This window comes from Cydia strobilella, chromosome 13, assembly GCF_947568885.1.
Source record: "Cydia strobilella chromosome 13, ilCydStro3.1, whole genome shotgun sequence".
NCBI classification, from domain to species: Eukaryota; Metazoa; Arthropoda; class Insecta; order Lepidoptera; family Tortricidae; genus Cydia; species Cydia strobilella.
In genome coordinates this window covers 3,507,316-3,522,239 of record NC_086053.1, presented here as the reverse complement: position 1 = coordinate 3,522,239, position 14,924 = coordinate 3,507,316, and the positions used below count along the sequence as shown (strand labels likewise).

The following is a 14,924-nucleotide window of genomic DNA, read 5'->3' as shown; positions in this document are numbered from 1 at the left end:
GGTGATACAGACGCTTAGTACTTAGGTTTTATGTCTGTTATGGCCATTGTTTTTTTACTAACAATGTCGTAGCCAATAATATTGTTGTAGTTAGTTTGAAAGAAAATAAATTCCTGTCTAATCGTCTATGACTTTATAGGCTTCTATACACTTTTTAAAGACTGGCGATAAGCTGATGTGGTGATGTTACTTAATTAGAGTAAACTACGAGTCAAATTACAATTACCAGTATTGAAAGCAATATAATTTTTTGTGTGCCTAATTGCAAACAGCGAGAAAAAATACTAATTAATCATTAAACGTCCAGCCTGTTCACGCAGAAACTCTACAAAAGTCGTCCGTCTTTCGAACGTAAAACCGATCATAATTTTAATTACTTACACGACTGTCTCAATGCATCATGCCAGCTGTTAACTATCGTGTATTGTAGAAAGTCGTAATAGATAGACGTGGAAAGCTCTGTGACCCCGTTGGTGCAATGAGTCATGACCGTTTAACAAAGAGCTTTACATGCGCGCGCGTTGCAACATTTGGGCTGAATGCTGAATGCAACAAAAGTTTGGGAGTGTACGTATTATAATTTTTACTTCGGATGGTGCAAGCAGTTTGACTGCACGCCAAACAATGATTTGTGTGGTAAACGTGGAAGGTTAGCTTGAATAGATTAAGACTTAGTATTCGTTGTAAGCTTTCAAACTTAGATTTGGCAAGAGCCTTGAACGGCAAAGGTTAAAAAATACCGTAATTCTAGTTAGGTACAGAGTTCGTCTCAATTGGACATAGCATAAATAAAACAGCATTTATAAGGATTTTGAAAATCTGAGGTGACACCTAATAATTGGTCACTAATCCTCGTTAATTGAAGATATATCTTCAATTTTACATATTTAACACTTCCCGTGTAGCCTTCGCAAGTTCATAAGAAGGTAAGCATCCTATTAGACTATATGGACTTGGTAACTTAGTCTTTGATGAAATGGAATGATATTATGAAGACAATTCATACGAAGGGAAAATAAATGGCAAGTATCATAAAGCAATAACAACACACAAGCTTCAAATACAGATCAGACGCAGGACCATGTTTTGAAACATGACAATAGCGTACACAATGACACGTCCTTGCTAACAAGAGTTGTACAAATAGCAAATACACTCGATCCGACACGACGACGGTTACAATAGCTCATGAATATTCATGAATATTTTCACCTTGTCTGCATACTGGTGACATGACGGTTTCCCATTCAGTTAGCGTTGTGATATAATGTGTCTTCTGACTCTTCTGGGACTACTTTTAAGCAGAGCTCGTTCACCTGTGGGACGAGACGGTAAAATTACTGAAGTACACTTTTTGTAGCTTTGGATCGTCTTGCGTAACAAGGAAGCTCATATGTTAATGTATATTTTGTTATAAATCTTGCGAACGAACCTTTGTAAATCTTGATCTAATAAGAATATCACCAAATAGGTGTGAATTTTTCCTTTCATTCTTAGAATTGTCGCTAACCGCCATCCTATTAACCGTTATCATCTCAATTACATCCGCAAATGGCTACCTAACCGGTAAATTTAGACTACAATAAATAAGAAACATACAACATACTTATAAGGAGCATAACGCCTGCAATATCCAATCCGATCAAATTCCAATTGATCCAAGTTGGTCTTTAAATAAATAAAATAAATAAATATTATAGGACATTTTTACACAAATTGACTAAGCCCCACGGTAAGCTCAAGAAGGCTTGTGTTGTGGGTACTTAGACAACGATATATATAATATATAAATACTTAAATACATAGAAAACACCCATGACTCAGGAACAAATATCTGTGCTCATCACACAAATAAATGCGCTTACCGGGATTCGAACCCAGGACCATCGGCTTCACAGGCAGGGTCACTACCCACTAGGCCAGACCGGTCATCAAAACCAATAAATAAATGAATGGTCTTTAATAAATGAATTTATTTATTTATTTTATTTAATATGGATTCAATGAGTAAGAAAGACGCAAATCTTTATATGTATCTACGACGCAGCCGTTTGTGCGGTCCACCGTATGTTAGCCAAAAAACATCAGTTAATAATAATCGCTTTTTGGTTGACCTCTTAAAAATCTAAAAAATAAAGTATTAATACCTATACCTACTATGTCTCTCTAAAATCGTAATCTCTAGTCTAGACCATGTTGGTTCAGGATTTTGATGTATGTATATATGATGATTCCTGCCGAGTGCCGACCAACACGCAGGTAGAAAGCAACCGTAGGCGTTACGTCAAACCATTCTTCTAAACACAATTTTCCAAACCATAGAACACAATGAAGCAATATTAAACCATCAGTTATGCCATAAATTCCGTGTTCTTCAGTGTGACAGAGCGTTAAACGGATTCTGCGATTCTTATTCTTAAAATTATGTACGGTTTTGCTAACTTTTAATTAACAATGCTAATGTGTTTTGCAACTGAATTTTATAAATCGTGGATTTTATTTCGCGCTTGAACTCTTTTGGGGCTTAGCGAATTTGTAATTTATGTCCAAAGTGGACTTTTGATTGTACTACTCAATTTTATCTTGAATAGCAATAACATTTACAATTTCAATACATGGGTATTAGGACTATTGGGTGCCTACCAACTTGGGTGGCTGCCATTTCGTGTACTTCAGGATCTCAAATAAACTGGAGTTCTCGTCGTATTTTGCGACACGGTTTCCTGAGGTGCTTAGTCGATTACCGTGTCCCAAAAATTTCGCAGACCTAACGTCAAGGTTAAGAAAAAACGTTCCGATCGAATTCGCTTGACGCCGACGCATGCAGCGCGTAGAGCGGAATCGGTCGGAGCGTTGTTTCAATATTCTCCTCCATTCAATAATTATTTTGTTTATTTACGACAGGCGGAACCATAGGCCCATAACCAGCTGTTGATCATTGTAGTAAATTCTAACATGTTCTTGTTACAGGCATCGACAATAGACGGGCGGCGGAAGGGCGCGTGTCTGTTCTGCCAGGAGTACTTCATGGACCTTTACCTCCTCGCAGAGCTTAAGACCATCAGCCTAAAGGTAATCATTTATACACGTGTGCGTTTATTTTTATTACATAAACACCTTGCAAAATTTAACCAAGGCAAAGTGGCGTGCCTACCTACTACATTAAAGATGTTGAAGAGAACTTTGAAGCATGAATAAGGAATCATAAAAACCTAACATGCAGTCGAAAGATGTTCTATATTGCGGATCTAGTGCAACTCATTAATCACGGATCCCGTTATTCCAGGTGACGACAGTGGACATGCAGAAGCCGCCGCCCGACTTCCGCACGAACTTCGAGGCCACACACCCGCCCATCCTCATCGACAACGGCCTCGCCATCCTCGAGAACGAGAAGATCGAGCGCCACATCATGAAGTCCGTGCCCGGCGGTCACAACCTATTCGTACAGGTAACTCCGAGGCCACATCCCATCCTCAAACAACGGCCTCGCCATCCTCGAGAACGAGAAGATCGAGCGCCACATCATGAAGTCCGTGCCCGGCGGTCACAACCTATTCATACAGGTAACTCCGAGGCCACATCCCATCCTCAAACAACGGTGTCGCCATTCTCGAGAACGAGAAGATCGAGCGCCACATCATGAAGTCCGTGCCCGGCGAACACAACCTATTCGTACAGGTAACTACGAGGCCACACCCTATCCTCAAACAACGGTCTCGCCATCCTCGAGAACGAGAAGATCGAGCGCCACATCATGAAGTACGTGCCTGGCGGACACAAACTATTCGGAGAGGTAAGTCGCCATTCATTTATTACGTAAGACGATTTAGGGGGAGAGGGGGGATCGAACATGTCTTATTTTTTCTTGTCTTAGTAGAAAATGTCTTAGTTTTATACCGGTACCGTACCTTTATATTTCAATCCTTTAAAACGAAGCGGTATCGATAAAAAATACCGGTATCGTACCGCTAATACTGTAACCGAAATCAGTCCTTGTTTGGCAGTCCATAATACCGTCAACATCATTATCCGTTTGTGCTTGGATTGTGATATTGTCATTATGTATCTGCCAGCCAATTCTCTTTGAATGGCGTCGACATTGTCCCTTGAAGGAACTAAGACTAATTGACAAATTTATGTTTCCAGGACAAAGAAGTGGCCTCCCTGATCGAGAACCTGTATTCGAAGCTGAAGCTGGTGCTGGTGCGCAAGGACGAGCAGAAGTCGGCGTCGCTGCGCGCGCACCTCGCGCGCATCGACGCGCTGTTGGAACGCCGGGGCACGAGGCAAGTCGGAGATTCCCTATTTTATTCTTGTATATAAATTGAATCGATTTACCGAAAGTGAATTGATTTTTTTATATATTAATGCGGGTCACTCAAGTTTTTTCCCAATTGATGTCGGGGTTTTGAACTTCTGTAGGTAAATAAAAATGATCGAGTCACTCACGTTGTAGCGAAATAAGTTTGACTTGGAACGTGAGTGACCCGGTAAAAATATTTATTACCTAAATACGTTAATATTTTGTTTTACTGAAACACGTCGAGATGCATTCGGGACTATTATATTTAAAATGGTGATTTGAATTCCATATTCCACTGAAGAACAACTTTTCTTTGACATGCCATTTTATTTCGTTACCGATTTCTGTATTAAATGACGAAATAAACACTCACTTTCATTTTCAGTATCCTTGCACCATTGCAACCGAGTTGTTGCTGTATATATATATATATATATGTATATATATGCGTGAAATATAAACTTTAATGCTAGTTTGTGACGAATGGGAAGGAATAATTCCCATCTGTCATTGCCGATTATCAATAAGAATATTTTTACACAGTCGGATATCATACAACATATTACCATACCATCTGTCTTCGCTCGTCGAATGGTACAATCAAACAAATTAATTTGTGACCCGCCATAGAACGCAGTAGGCGTCATAATAATTTTACTTTTTAAATCAATGCAATAGTGCAAATGACGTAGTTAATGTGAAAAGGTTTCACAATGGGTTAGCAATCAAGTTGTTAGATTTTTTTATAATCGTCGGTAAGGTATACGTTGTTAACGTTGTTTGCAGGTTCCTTACGGGCGACACGATGTGCTGCTTCGACTGCGAGCTGATGCCGCGCCTGCAGCACATCCGCGTCGCCGGCAAGTACTTCGTGGACTTCGAGATCCCGGTCAGTACCCAAATTAACACATATTTTAGCAACCAGCTTAGACGACATTTATTCCTGTTGAGGGTTGCCATGTTTACGATCTCGTTTGGCCTAATTTTTTAGTACGGATGAAAATGTCAAATGTTTCGTAACTTCAAATTACTAGGTACTATTGATGTTTGGCAAAAGTTCAAAAAAACTGTTAACTATGTACTACCTTTCAGAGATGTGTATTTGAAGTTTTGTAGAAAACTAATGTAAACGAAATACACATATATATGTATATGTAGTAGTGTGTCTACTTGTAAAAACACAAATTAAAATATTTTCATAAGTAAGTAATTTAATTTAGAAAACTAATATCTATGGATTCCTGACAAATTAATTCTAAAGAACGCAGCTTTCTACTATATAATATTCTGTTACCTGCCAAAAATTAATATTAAAATTCCTGTATTCAAAAAATCACTAACATTTGTCTTGTCAATCCGCTGGGCACGTTTTCTTCGTAACTTTTTTAGACGAATTAGACGATATGTGCGAAATTCCAAAGCAAAGTTTAAAAGCAAAAGGATATTTTTATAATACCATACAGGCAAGGATTTAACATGTATTCAAACCATTACAGACGAGCCTGATATCGCTGTGGCGCTACATGTACCACATGTACCAGCTGGACGCGTTCACGCAGAGCTGCCCCGCCGACCAGGACATCATCAACCACTACAAGCTCCAGCAGGTAACCTTACTTCCTGAGTATATTGGCAGCATAACCACATTGGTCAACTGCAGGTTGTGAGGACGTTTTCAGATAAAAGGGTACCAATTATTTATTTCGAATAACTAGAGTTAGACCAAGAAAAGTCTGCAGAGATGTTGACAGCACACGTAGTGCCAGTGTTATTTATACGCCAAAATTTCATAGAGGTTTGACGTTAAAAATAACACCTGCACTGCGTGTGCTGTCAAAATCTATGTAGACTTTTCTTGGTTTGACTATCAACTTTTGGGTTATTTTGGGTCACGAGCACTTTTTCATAGAAATTTTAGTTGTCAGTTTTGTGACAGTACTATACAAAATGTTAGTGAAGATTTGTCACAAAATCGATAGTCCTCGTGATTCTGAAAAAAAAAATAAACCCCAAAGGTTGATAGTTTTTCGAAAAATTGTAAATGGTACACTTTTTCCTGAAAGTATCCTAATGAGCGATATCTGATAGTTTCAAGTGACAGATGCGACCACGGAGTACGCTGACATGCGCTCGACGGTCACTACACATACGACTCGATAACAACGTAGATCATACGTCACTTTCTGTAGCGTATAAGAAAGTGAGTGAAGACGGTCGCTTTATCCTGTAGTCATCAAATCGATAATCGGGTCCGTGTCCACAATACTCCTCCTGGTCATATTATGTGTGCGCTATGGGTTTACTAAGAAACTTAGATTATGTTGAATAATGTAATATTGACGATTTTCTATCTTACTAATCTGTGCTTTAGAAAATGGAAATTTAGTAGGTCTCCGTGCACTTTGTTCAGTGTAAATCTCTGCCATAAAAGTAGCCTAAATATTCAACTGCGAGTCACTCACGTCATTTAGGTTCATTATTATGACTGAGTCTTTATTATTATTGCGTGAGTGACTCGTTAGATATATTAATTTGTTTGAGTCTTACAAGTTTTTTTCTACAAAGTAGCCTGCAGGTTTTTTATTTACTATTCTTCACTTATATATGTATATTGGGTATCTTTTATTTATGTATATTGGATTTTATACATCCCAGATGATGTACGCCTTACTGGCTGGGTATCAGAGAAGTATCTGTTATCCGAAGATTTTTTGTCCGAATACGTTCATATTAGTATGTCATATCAGGGCATTTTGAACTCCTCGCTTGGCGTTCTCCCATTTCTTAGAAGAATGTTTCATTTCGCAGAAAACCCTCTAAAATCACTTTTTTTGTTACATGCTACGTTAGCATCTTTTTTGTAATATGAAAATTATGCGAAATGAGACATTTTACGAGATTATACAAAACGAGGGTTCCTCCGCTTACAATATCCGTGTTGTCGCAGCAAGCAACTAAAGGTCTGCTGTCTCCCTCGCTGCCGCGCAGTCGGCCGCGGGACGAGCCCCACGTGGTGAGCTTGTGTGTTGTCAGCCATTGCCATCTCACACACCTCACATTCAAAAAATCCAGTCGGAGCATACTAACTCTACACGGCCTTTGCAATATAAATGTGGGACATTTTTATGAAAATGTGACGTTTATTTCCACACTTTGTTCTGTCAAAGTCGGTGAAGAGTTAGCTTAGACGGCCTCTACAGATACATAAAAAAAAATGTTGCACCTGGAGGCCTCTTAGGGCCTTCAATTGTAGACACATCTGAATTCTGACATATAATTTGCCAGAATATTGTTTCTGACCAGATTTCCTTGACCATACTTATACAATCTGACTGTGAATTCAGACGTGTCTGTTATGGCCTTTAAGCGCTCCCCGCACTGCCCGAAATTAAAAATCGGAATTTATGGTTACGGAATATATTCAGAATATTGTGTATACAAATAATCCTCCCCCTGATTTTTGCGTGGATTTTAGGGTCTATGATTTGTTTTTTTTTGGGTGAATGCCTATTGAGTGATTATTATTCTAAATTCATATAAAAAAATATAAAGGCTTTAGAAAAAATATGATCTTATTTTGGTCACAAGTTTTTGCAATGTTAGATAGTTTACCCACTTACAAATTGAACACATTTTCAGTGGCCAATTGAAATAAATACATCATAAAAATCATCTCAATATCTGTATTGCCTTTTGCTTTCCATCCAAATTTTTTGCTCTTATTAATTGGGTATAATCATACCATTCTATTACACACTATTAATATATTAACATTTTAATTATTTGGGTTTATGTGGTTTATTTGTTTATTTACTTGACGCCTATGTCTGATAACTTAAATAACATCTGGTAATTAATTATAATTTGGAACATACTGGCTAAAAAATTCCCCAAGAGATAAAATTTATATAGAGATTATTGATATGTCATATACCTATTGTATATATATCTGATTATCTATTTATCATGAAGATATTTCTTGTTATCGATAAAGTATTATTTTTATAAATATTAATCTATGTTTAAAAGGCTTAAGCCGTATTTCTTCAAATTAAATATTAGGTATCTATCGTTTTGGTTTCACATACGATATTCTATTTAAAAGCAATTATCAAACGTTATTACTCATACAACGTCGTCATTCAGATGTTATTAAAAAATATTTAAAAAAACCATACTTAGGATGAGAAACATTTTCATTTCAATTCAATCACTATATCTAAATTAACTAGCCCAAGTATGTAAATTTCCTTTGGTGAATATTGTAATAAAACCCGTATTAGTCTAGTAACCGGCACCCCGATTTACACATAAGAAATATGAGCTATATTCAAATGGAATTTTCCTCCAGGCGCTGAAAATGAAGAAACACGAAGAACTCGAGACGCCCACATTCACGACGTCCATCCCTGTGGACGTGAACTCCCCCCACCACGAGCAGTAGCGCGCGCCACAAGCCCCACCACTCCACCGTTATTAGTAAATCGTAAGGAACGCTGGCCGCACACACAAGAGTTGCAAGTACGGTATGCCTGAGGGTATGATGCGTTCTATGAGTGTCACACATGGCGATTAGGTTCACGCCTCCTGTTGACATACCAAAAGTTAAGAGCCTTAAAGCCTAACTTTCCGTTCGATTGAACCTTTATCCGCATAAGGGAGAGCCTCTTTTTTATTAACCTGTGTGATAAAATCATTACTTATATGCACGCAATCTGTGTATGACCCATAAATCGGGCCTTTGTTCCTAGCCCGCCAACTAAAGAAACATATGCAAAAAAAAACTCGAGCATCATTGAAGAAATGTAGAAAAACATGTCTCCTACAAGTTGCATCTTACAGGTCACTCGACATTTCAAAAATGTTGAACTGTGGGTCACTCATGTTCAAGTCAAGAATATTCTTGACTTAAACACGTGAGTGACCCGGTTAATTTATCCGAGAAATTTTGTTATTAAAACATTCTGACATCGAGTTAACACTTCTATATTTAACTGAGACTAAGAGACACTTATGTGGTCGTCATACCGTACTTGTGAAGCGTAAACTGCCAGCACGGTAAGCAGCCTCCTCCCTCAGTAAGTATGTACGCGTGTACAAGGAGCCTTGAGCTCCACCGCCCGCCTACGCTACGCCCGACAGAAACTTAATATATTTTTATACAAATTTGGAATTAGAGCATTTTTAATTTTTAGTGTTGCTATGTTGGTAATAATTGAGTATGTGAATTTTTATGATAATGGTGCAATCAAAACTTAGTTTTGGATATGTGTTGCCGTTTGGGTTGTTACGTGGCTTATGAGGAGCTCGCTTCTCTAGTTGATCGGTTTGATGTTAAGCAATTGTGGCCATTAGTACTTGGTTTAACTTGTTGGGAACGCCCAGTATTGTGTATCAAACATGATTGGTAGATTAATCGGCAGAGGTGCCGAAGGTACCCGGATTTGATTCAGTGTTTTTCGGGTTATATAAGTGTGGGAGATAGTCATTGGCTGGTATGGGACTACCTCCTACATTTATACCTAACTATCTAGTTTATAGCTTTCATACAGTGTTCAATCACAACGAATAAGAATTCTGACGTATTTTTTGTATTATATTCATTATTTATATAAGATTGGTTTACAGTATTTTGTTGGTTCTTTTTTGGACTAGTGTAATGTTAAGTTAGACAGAAACAATCACATTTCGTGTCAATACCTCTGCCTGTTTATTTTGCTTAATTATTTTTTACAACTTTTCATTTATTATGTATAAAATAATATGTGAACACTCTTGCCTGCAATCAATGTTACCTTTGGGAAGGTAGTTGTTTTAATTTGCAATTTCATTCTCATAATTTGATATAATAATTATGGTCAATATTATTAACAACTGTATAATTTAACATACAATTTACAACAAAATATTCTTTAATGTTTTTCCTGAACTTCAAATCAAATTGTTATAATAGTTTTAATAACATGAGACTGTAGAAAAAGTATATGTTGCTGATAATAAAATACATATAAACATAGTACACACTGACACAAGGGCGAGAGACCATCACCATGTCTGGACAATGTATAAAATATTAATTCTAGATTATAATTTAAGTGTTAAGGAATAAATCTGGATAAATATTATTTTTTTCCATTTGCGTTTCATTTTATTTTATATTTTCCTTTTCTGTTCCCTTCTTTTGTAATAATTTGACATTATTTTTATCAATTCCAATTTATTGTGATAATCTTCAGTGCTTCTTGTGCCTTGCTCAGTTTTAGAATAAAATAAGTTATACAATTAAGTACTGCAATGCCATGTGATATGTAGTAGCTTTCATACTTTAATAAATATTTCAATTTAAGTGAGTATTTAATTAATTTAATGTTTCTCCTTCTTCTTCAGTCAGTCCCTCAATGCTGAGATTCGTGACATCATGTCCTGTTGATGACCAGGTTCCTCCATAGGTTTCTATTCTTTTTTATTATATTCTGTTTCTCCTAGAAAACTCAACTCACTGTAAGACAACTTTCTGTCTCATCCACTCATTTTTATAAACATCTTGAGTAAATAGAGAGCTAAGGAACACATGGGTGAGCAAGGCAGTGACTCCCCATATTCTGTAATGATCCACCACAAACACTGGCAATATAAAGCCATTACTGAACTGAGTGTAGAATTGATTGTTTTTATCACACAAGGATTCTACTGGTAATGTAAAGATCTCGGCAACCTCATCCTTGTTGATTTCCAGATCTTTTTCTTCTAAGTGCTTTATGGTCCCGACCACAGGGGTTGTCATGATTTGGTTATTTCGCCCCGGCACAGCGGGTCCCTGTCCCCACAGTTCTATCTTTGTCCGTGACAAGCCTATTTCTTCTTCAGTCTCACGAAGCGCGGTCTGTATCGGCGTCTCGTTATTATCCTTTTTTCCACCAGGAAACGAAATTTGTCCGCTGTGGCTCCTTAGATTGTCCGCCCGCAAAGTGTACAACAATGACGGAGTGTTCTCAACGTCGCAGATAGGAATGAGAACGGCCGCTGACGCAGTAGGCTCTTTGCCCCGTCTTCGAGGGACGGGAAATTTCATCATATTCGCCATACATCGGTCGCGAGATGCTGTCGAGAATAAAGTCTGTATAGCAAAAGCCGCCTTACTAGACATGGTTTGATTTTATAAAGTATTGATTCAGTTTTGTTCACTTAATTAAGTTAGGGTTTGAAGGCCACTAAAATTTTGTACATTGAAATCGGAATGGATTATAACATGAATGAAGTCTGAAGTGATAACATAACAGATAAAGCAAACGTCTGTTTGACAGAAATCAGCTGACTACTGCTCTACAGACTGCAAACTCAGCGTTTTTTTTTTTGCAAAACAATATCGTTTCCAGCGTGAAATTAAAAAACTTAAATAGCTTGGAGCAAATATTTTGACATTAGTGACATTGACAGTTGTTTGCATTGCAATATCCACTTTCCTGATAGTACAGTATTAAAACTTTGCTCAATTTTGTATGTTTAGACTTTGGACTGCCAAATATGAGTTCATAATAACAATATTATGTGTTGTACAAGTAATGCTTAAGTCGCTGATCATGTCTTTATCACCTCAAAGGTTATTATCAGCCGCGGCTCGTCAACGTTGTGTATCGAAGTTAAAAGAACTGCCTTCGCTAGTCGATAATGATGAAAAAGCTAGTGAAAGTGCGTCGGTGCTGGTGCCCTTATGCGTGCACGAGGGCCAGGTATGCCTACTGTACACGCTTCGGTCCTCAAACTTAAAAAATCACAGCGGGCAAGTGTCCTTCCCAGGAGGCATGGCGGACGCGAACGAGACTAATATTGATACAGCTTTAAGAGAAACTGAAGAAGAGATCGGTGTTCCTCGCGACAGTGTGGACATTTGGGGCTCAATGCCTCGAGTTCAAGGTCGTAATAAGAACTTAGCCATTAATCCAATAGTAGGTGAGATAAGGAATTTCGACATAAAGAAATTGCATGAAAACCCAGATGAAGTGGAAGAGATTTTCTTAGTGCCCATGCAGGCGTTTTGTGATACGAACAACCATGCTCACTGGATGTGGAAGGAAATGCAGCTGCCTATGTTCCTGTACGGGCGACACAAGATATGGGGCATCACCGGAGCCATAACACACATGTTCCTAAACTGTTTATTGCCTGAAGATGAGTTTAAAGGTGGATTTTCTAGGAAGAAGTTTCAGCTGGAGGAGCTAATGAATTCTAAACTATAATTTACTGCCCTAGAGACAACCAATATTGACCTCACATGCTGGGCATCATTTTGGTTTAGGAAATTAGTGTCCTAAATAAATATGCAGTCAGATTCAGAACCATAAGGAATCTACAGTGTTTTGAGGTCAGAATAGTATTAAATGTTTTTTTTTGGGATTATAAAGTAAAGGATATTAGATAGTTAATGAATAATGAAATGAATGGCCAGCAACGAAAACTTTGTTTACTATAAAATACAAGAAATGCTCATGTTTTGTTACTAATCGTGATGTAGATTATATGTGGATTATTAGTATGGTTAATTTAATTCTATAATAATTTGACTATTAAATATATTTAGGTTGTATGTAGCCTACATAATGTAGGGTAAGGTAGGGTAAGGTATTCAAAAAGACAAGATGATATGAAAAGATTTACTCACATGTTGTGAATAGTTGCTATTGTCACAGTGAGAGTGTTAATAGGGATTAGCAAGTATTAGAAAATTATTTATTTAATTTTCATGGACAAAAATTAAATATTATTTATTTTTGTACAAATAAATGTTAATTTACAATCTATAATTGTATTCATTTTAAATTATACTTTTAGATTACAAACAATTTTCTTCTTCCTACTACTTTCTTAGTCTTCAACTCTACATACAACAAGTCTATTCGCCTAAATATAAATGTCAAATTACTGGGTAATGCACAAATTCTAATATTATAGTATTTTTCAAACAACATGGGCATGGTGACACATGTCATCTCCATACAGTCTATTAACGCAAAATCGTATTGAGATGACATGTGTCACGATGCCCATGTTATTTGAAAAATACTATAAGTAGTTGATAAAATAGGTCAATGTAAAAGTAAAGTGAAAGAACTTTATAATATGTATTGAAAATGGCAATTGGATTAAACAACGATGAGACACACGAATCTGATTAACAGTCTTTATTGCATCAAACTTGAAAAAAACTTGATTTGCTGGATGACTGAACTAATATTAAATAATTTCATTTAGACACTTGTTTTAGTCACTCGCGCGACATGTCAGTACGCGATACATGGCCGTCGTGAACGCTGCTCGCACTGTTAGTGCTCGAGAAAGGAGACCTGGGCTCTCCGAAACATGTCGCGCAAGTGACTAAAACAAGTGAGTCTAAACCGTGAAATTATTTGTGACATTGTCAACCAAAAGGTACCACATTGTCACTTGTTAATAAGGTTGATATTCAATTGAAGCTATATGGAAATAGCGCCTTATTGATAACCGACAATAAGTACCATTTTGATTGAGAATGGCACTGATAATGTTAGTATGTCTTGCAACAGTTTAAATTTGACTCAACTAATGTATGGGAGAAGGTGGCGGCAGCCATTTGCAATCAATCTTGTCGATCATCGGCAGCCCGTGCCGCCTCAGGTACTCCAGCCCGCACTCGTACGTGCATATGTTGTAGTATCGGCGCATATTCGAGCCGCACACGGGGTCGTACTGCGTCGTGCACGTGCATTCGTTCTCGGCGAAGCCTGTCCATTGGCCCGATTGGCCGAGGCACGTCTTTAGTGACAGGCAGAGGAGTACTGGAAAATAAATGTGGAAAAAAGGTTTGGTTTTAAAGGTGTAATAGCACACACTGCACTAGGACTTATAACATTAATGCCTATACTCGCGAGCAGACATGTACGTTCGTTAAATCTAGACACAGGACACACTATAAGGTCGCGGCAGTGGGCCCTAGCTACGCCCTGACCCTGGGTCGCGGACTTGACGAACGTGACTGACCGGCGGCGCTTGCGTCCAGTCTGAGGCCGCAGACGCGGCGCACGGCGTCTGGCGTGTCGGCGTGTGCAATGAGAGAGACCACTATGGTGCATTTCTATAGTAAGCATTCGTAGGTCGCGTACAGCGTCACACCGGACGCGACCTACGGCGTTTGTTGCAGACCAGGGCTATTACCACAAAAACCGAAGTTCGCAAATTGCGGGATCATTCTCGGTCACTCTAATTACGCCTTCATTGGAGTAAAAAAGAATAATCCCCACAATTTGCGAATTTCGATTTTCGCGGTAGACCCTCAGGGCCTAAGGCACGTAAAGCGTCAGCAATTAAAGTCAGGTGGGGGTGGGACCATGGGGCTGAATAATGCACTTAGGTTCTTATGGTAAAATACAACTAAGTCTAAACCTACCTACTAATGTAAGTGCATCTCGAAAAGAACAGAATCATGTTCAACTTTAGCCAGTTTTACTCCGGGACCATGAAGACAACGACGTCAGAAGGAGGTAATTTCCAAGCTTATTTTATACTCGGTCCAGTTAGGCCCCTGTGTGATGTACCCATAAGTAAGAGCGAGAAAGCGATATCTCTTTCTCGCTCTTACTTATGG

General features: G+C 38.1%; 3 protein-coding genes across 4 annotated transcripts in view; 2 read left to right on the top strand and 1 right to left on the bottom strand.

Annotated features, from left to right (window-relative positions):
• LOC134746500 (chloride intracellular channel Clic) overlaps nt 1-10,436 on the top strand; it is a 66,347-nt gene extending 55,911 nt beyond the window's left edge. The window contains exons 2-8 of one of the 2 annotated variants that reach the window (XM_063680908.1): nt 2,971-3,072; nt 3,287-3,451; nt 4,150-4,289; nt 5,093-5,195; nt 5,803-5,913; nt 7,254-7,319; nt 8,658-10,436. In XM_063680908.1, the coding sequence (XP_063536978.1) occupies nt 2,971-3,072; nt 3,287-3,451; nt 4,150-4,289; nt 5,093-5,195; nt 5,803-5,913; nt 7,254-7,319; nt 8,658-8,750 (780 nt within the window). In that variant the 3' untranslated portion in view covers nt 8,751-10,436. The remainder of the gene's footprint in view (nt 1-2,970; nt 3,073-3,286; nt 3,452-4,149; nt 4,290-5,092; nt 5,196-5,802; nt 5,914-7,253; nt 7,320-8,657) is intronic. The other variant, XM_063680909.1, reaches the window with a different exon arrangement.
• Nucleotides 10,437-10,482: 46 nt separating this feature from the next.
• Nucleotides 10,483-11,550, bottom strand: LOC134746506 (mitochondrial coenzyme A diphosphatase NUDT8-like). Its single transcript, XM_063680917.1, has one exon. The coding sequence runs from the start codon at nt 11,451-11,453 to the stop codon at nt 10,803-10,805; it is 651 nt and encodes a 216-aa protein (XP_063536987.1). The 5' UTR covers nt 11,454-11,550; the 3' UTR covers nt 10,483-10,802.
• Nucleotides 11,551-11,760: 210 nt separating this feature from the next.
• LOC134746503 (mitochondrial coenzyme A diphosphatase NUDT8-like) lies at nt 11,761-13,095 on the top strand. Its single transcript, XM_063680914.1, has one exon. It carries the CDS (start codon nt 11,806-11,808, stop codon nt 12,541-12,543), a length of 738 nt encoding a protein of 245 aa, XP_063536984.1. The 5' UTR covers nt 11,761-11,805; the 3' UTR covers nt 12,544-13,095.
• Nucleotides 13,096-14,924: the final 1,829 nt, after the last annotated feature.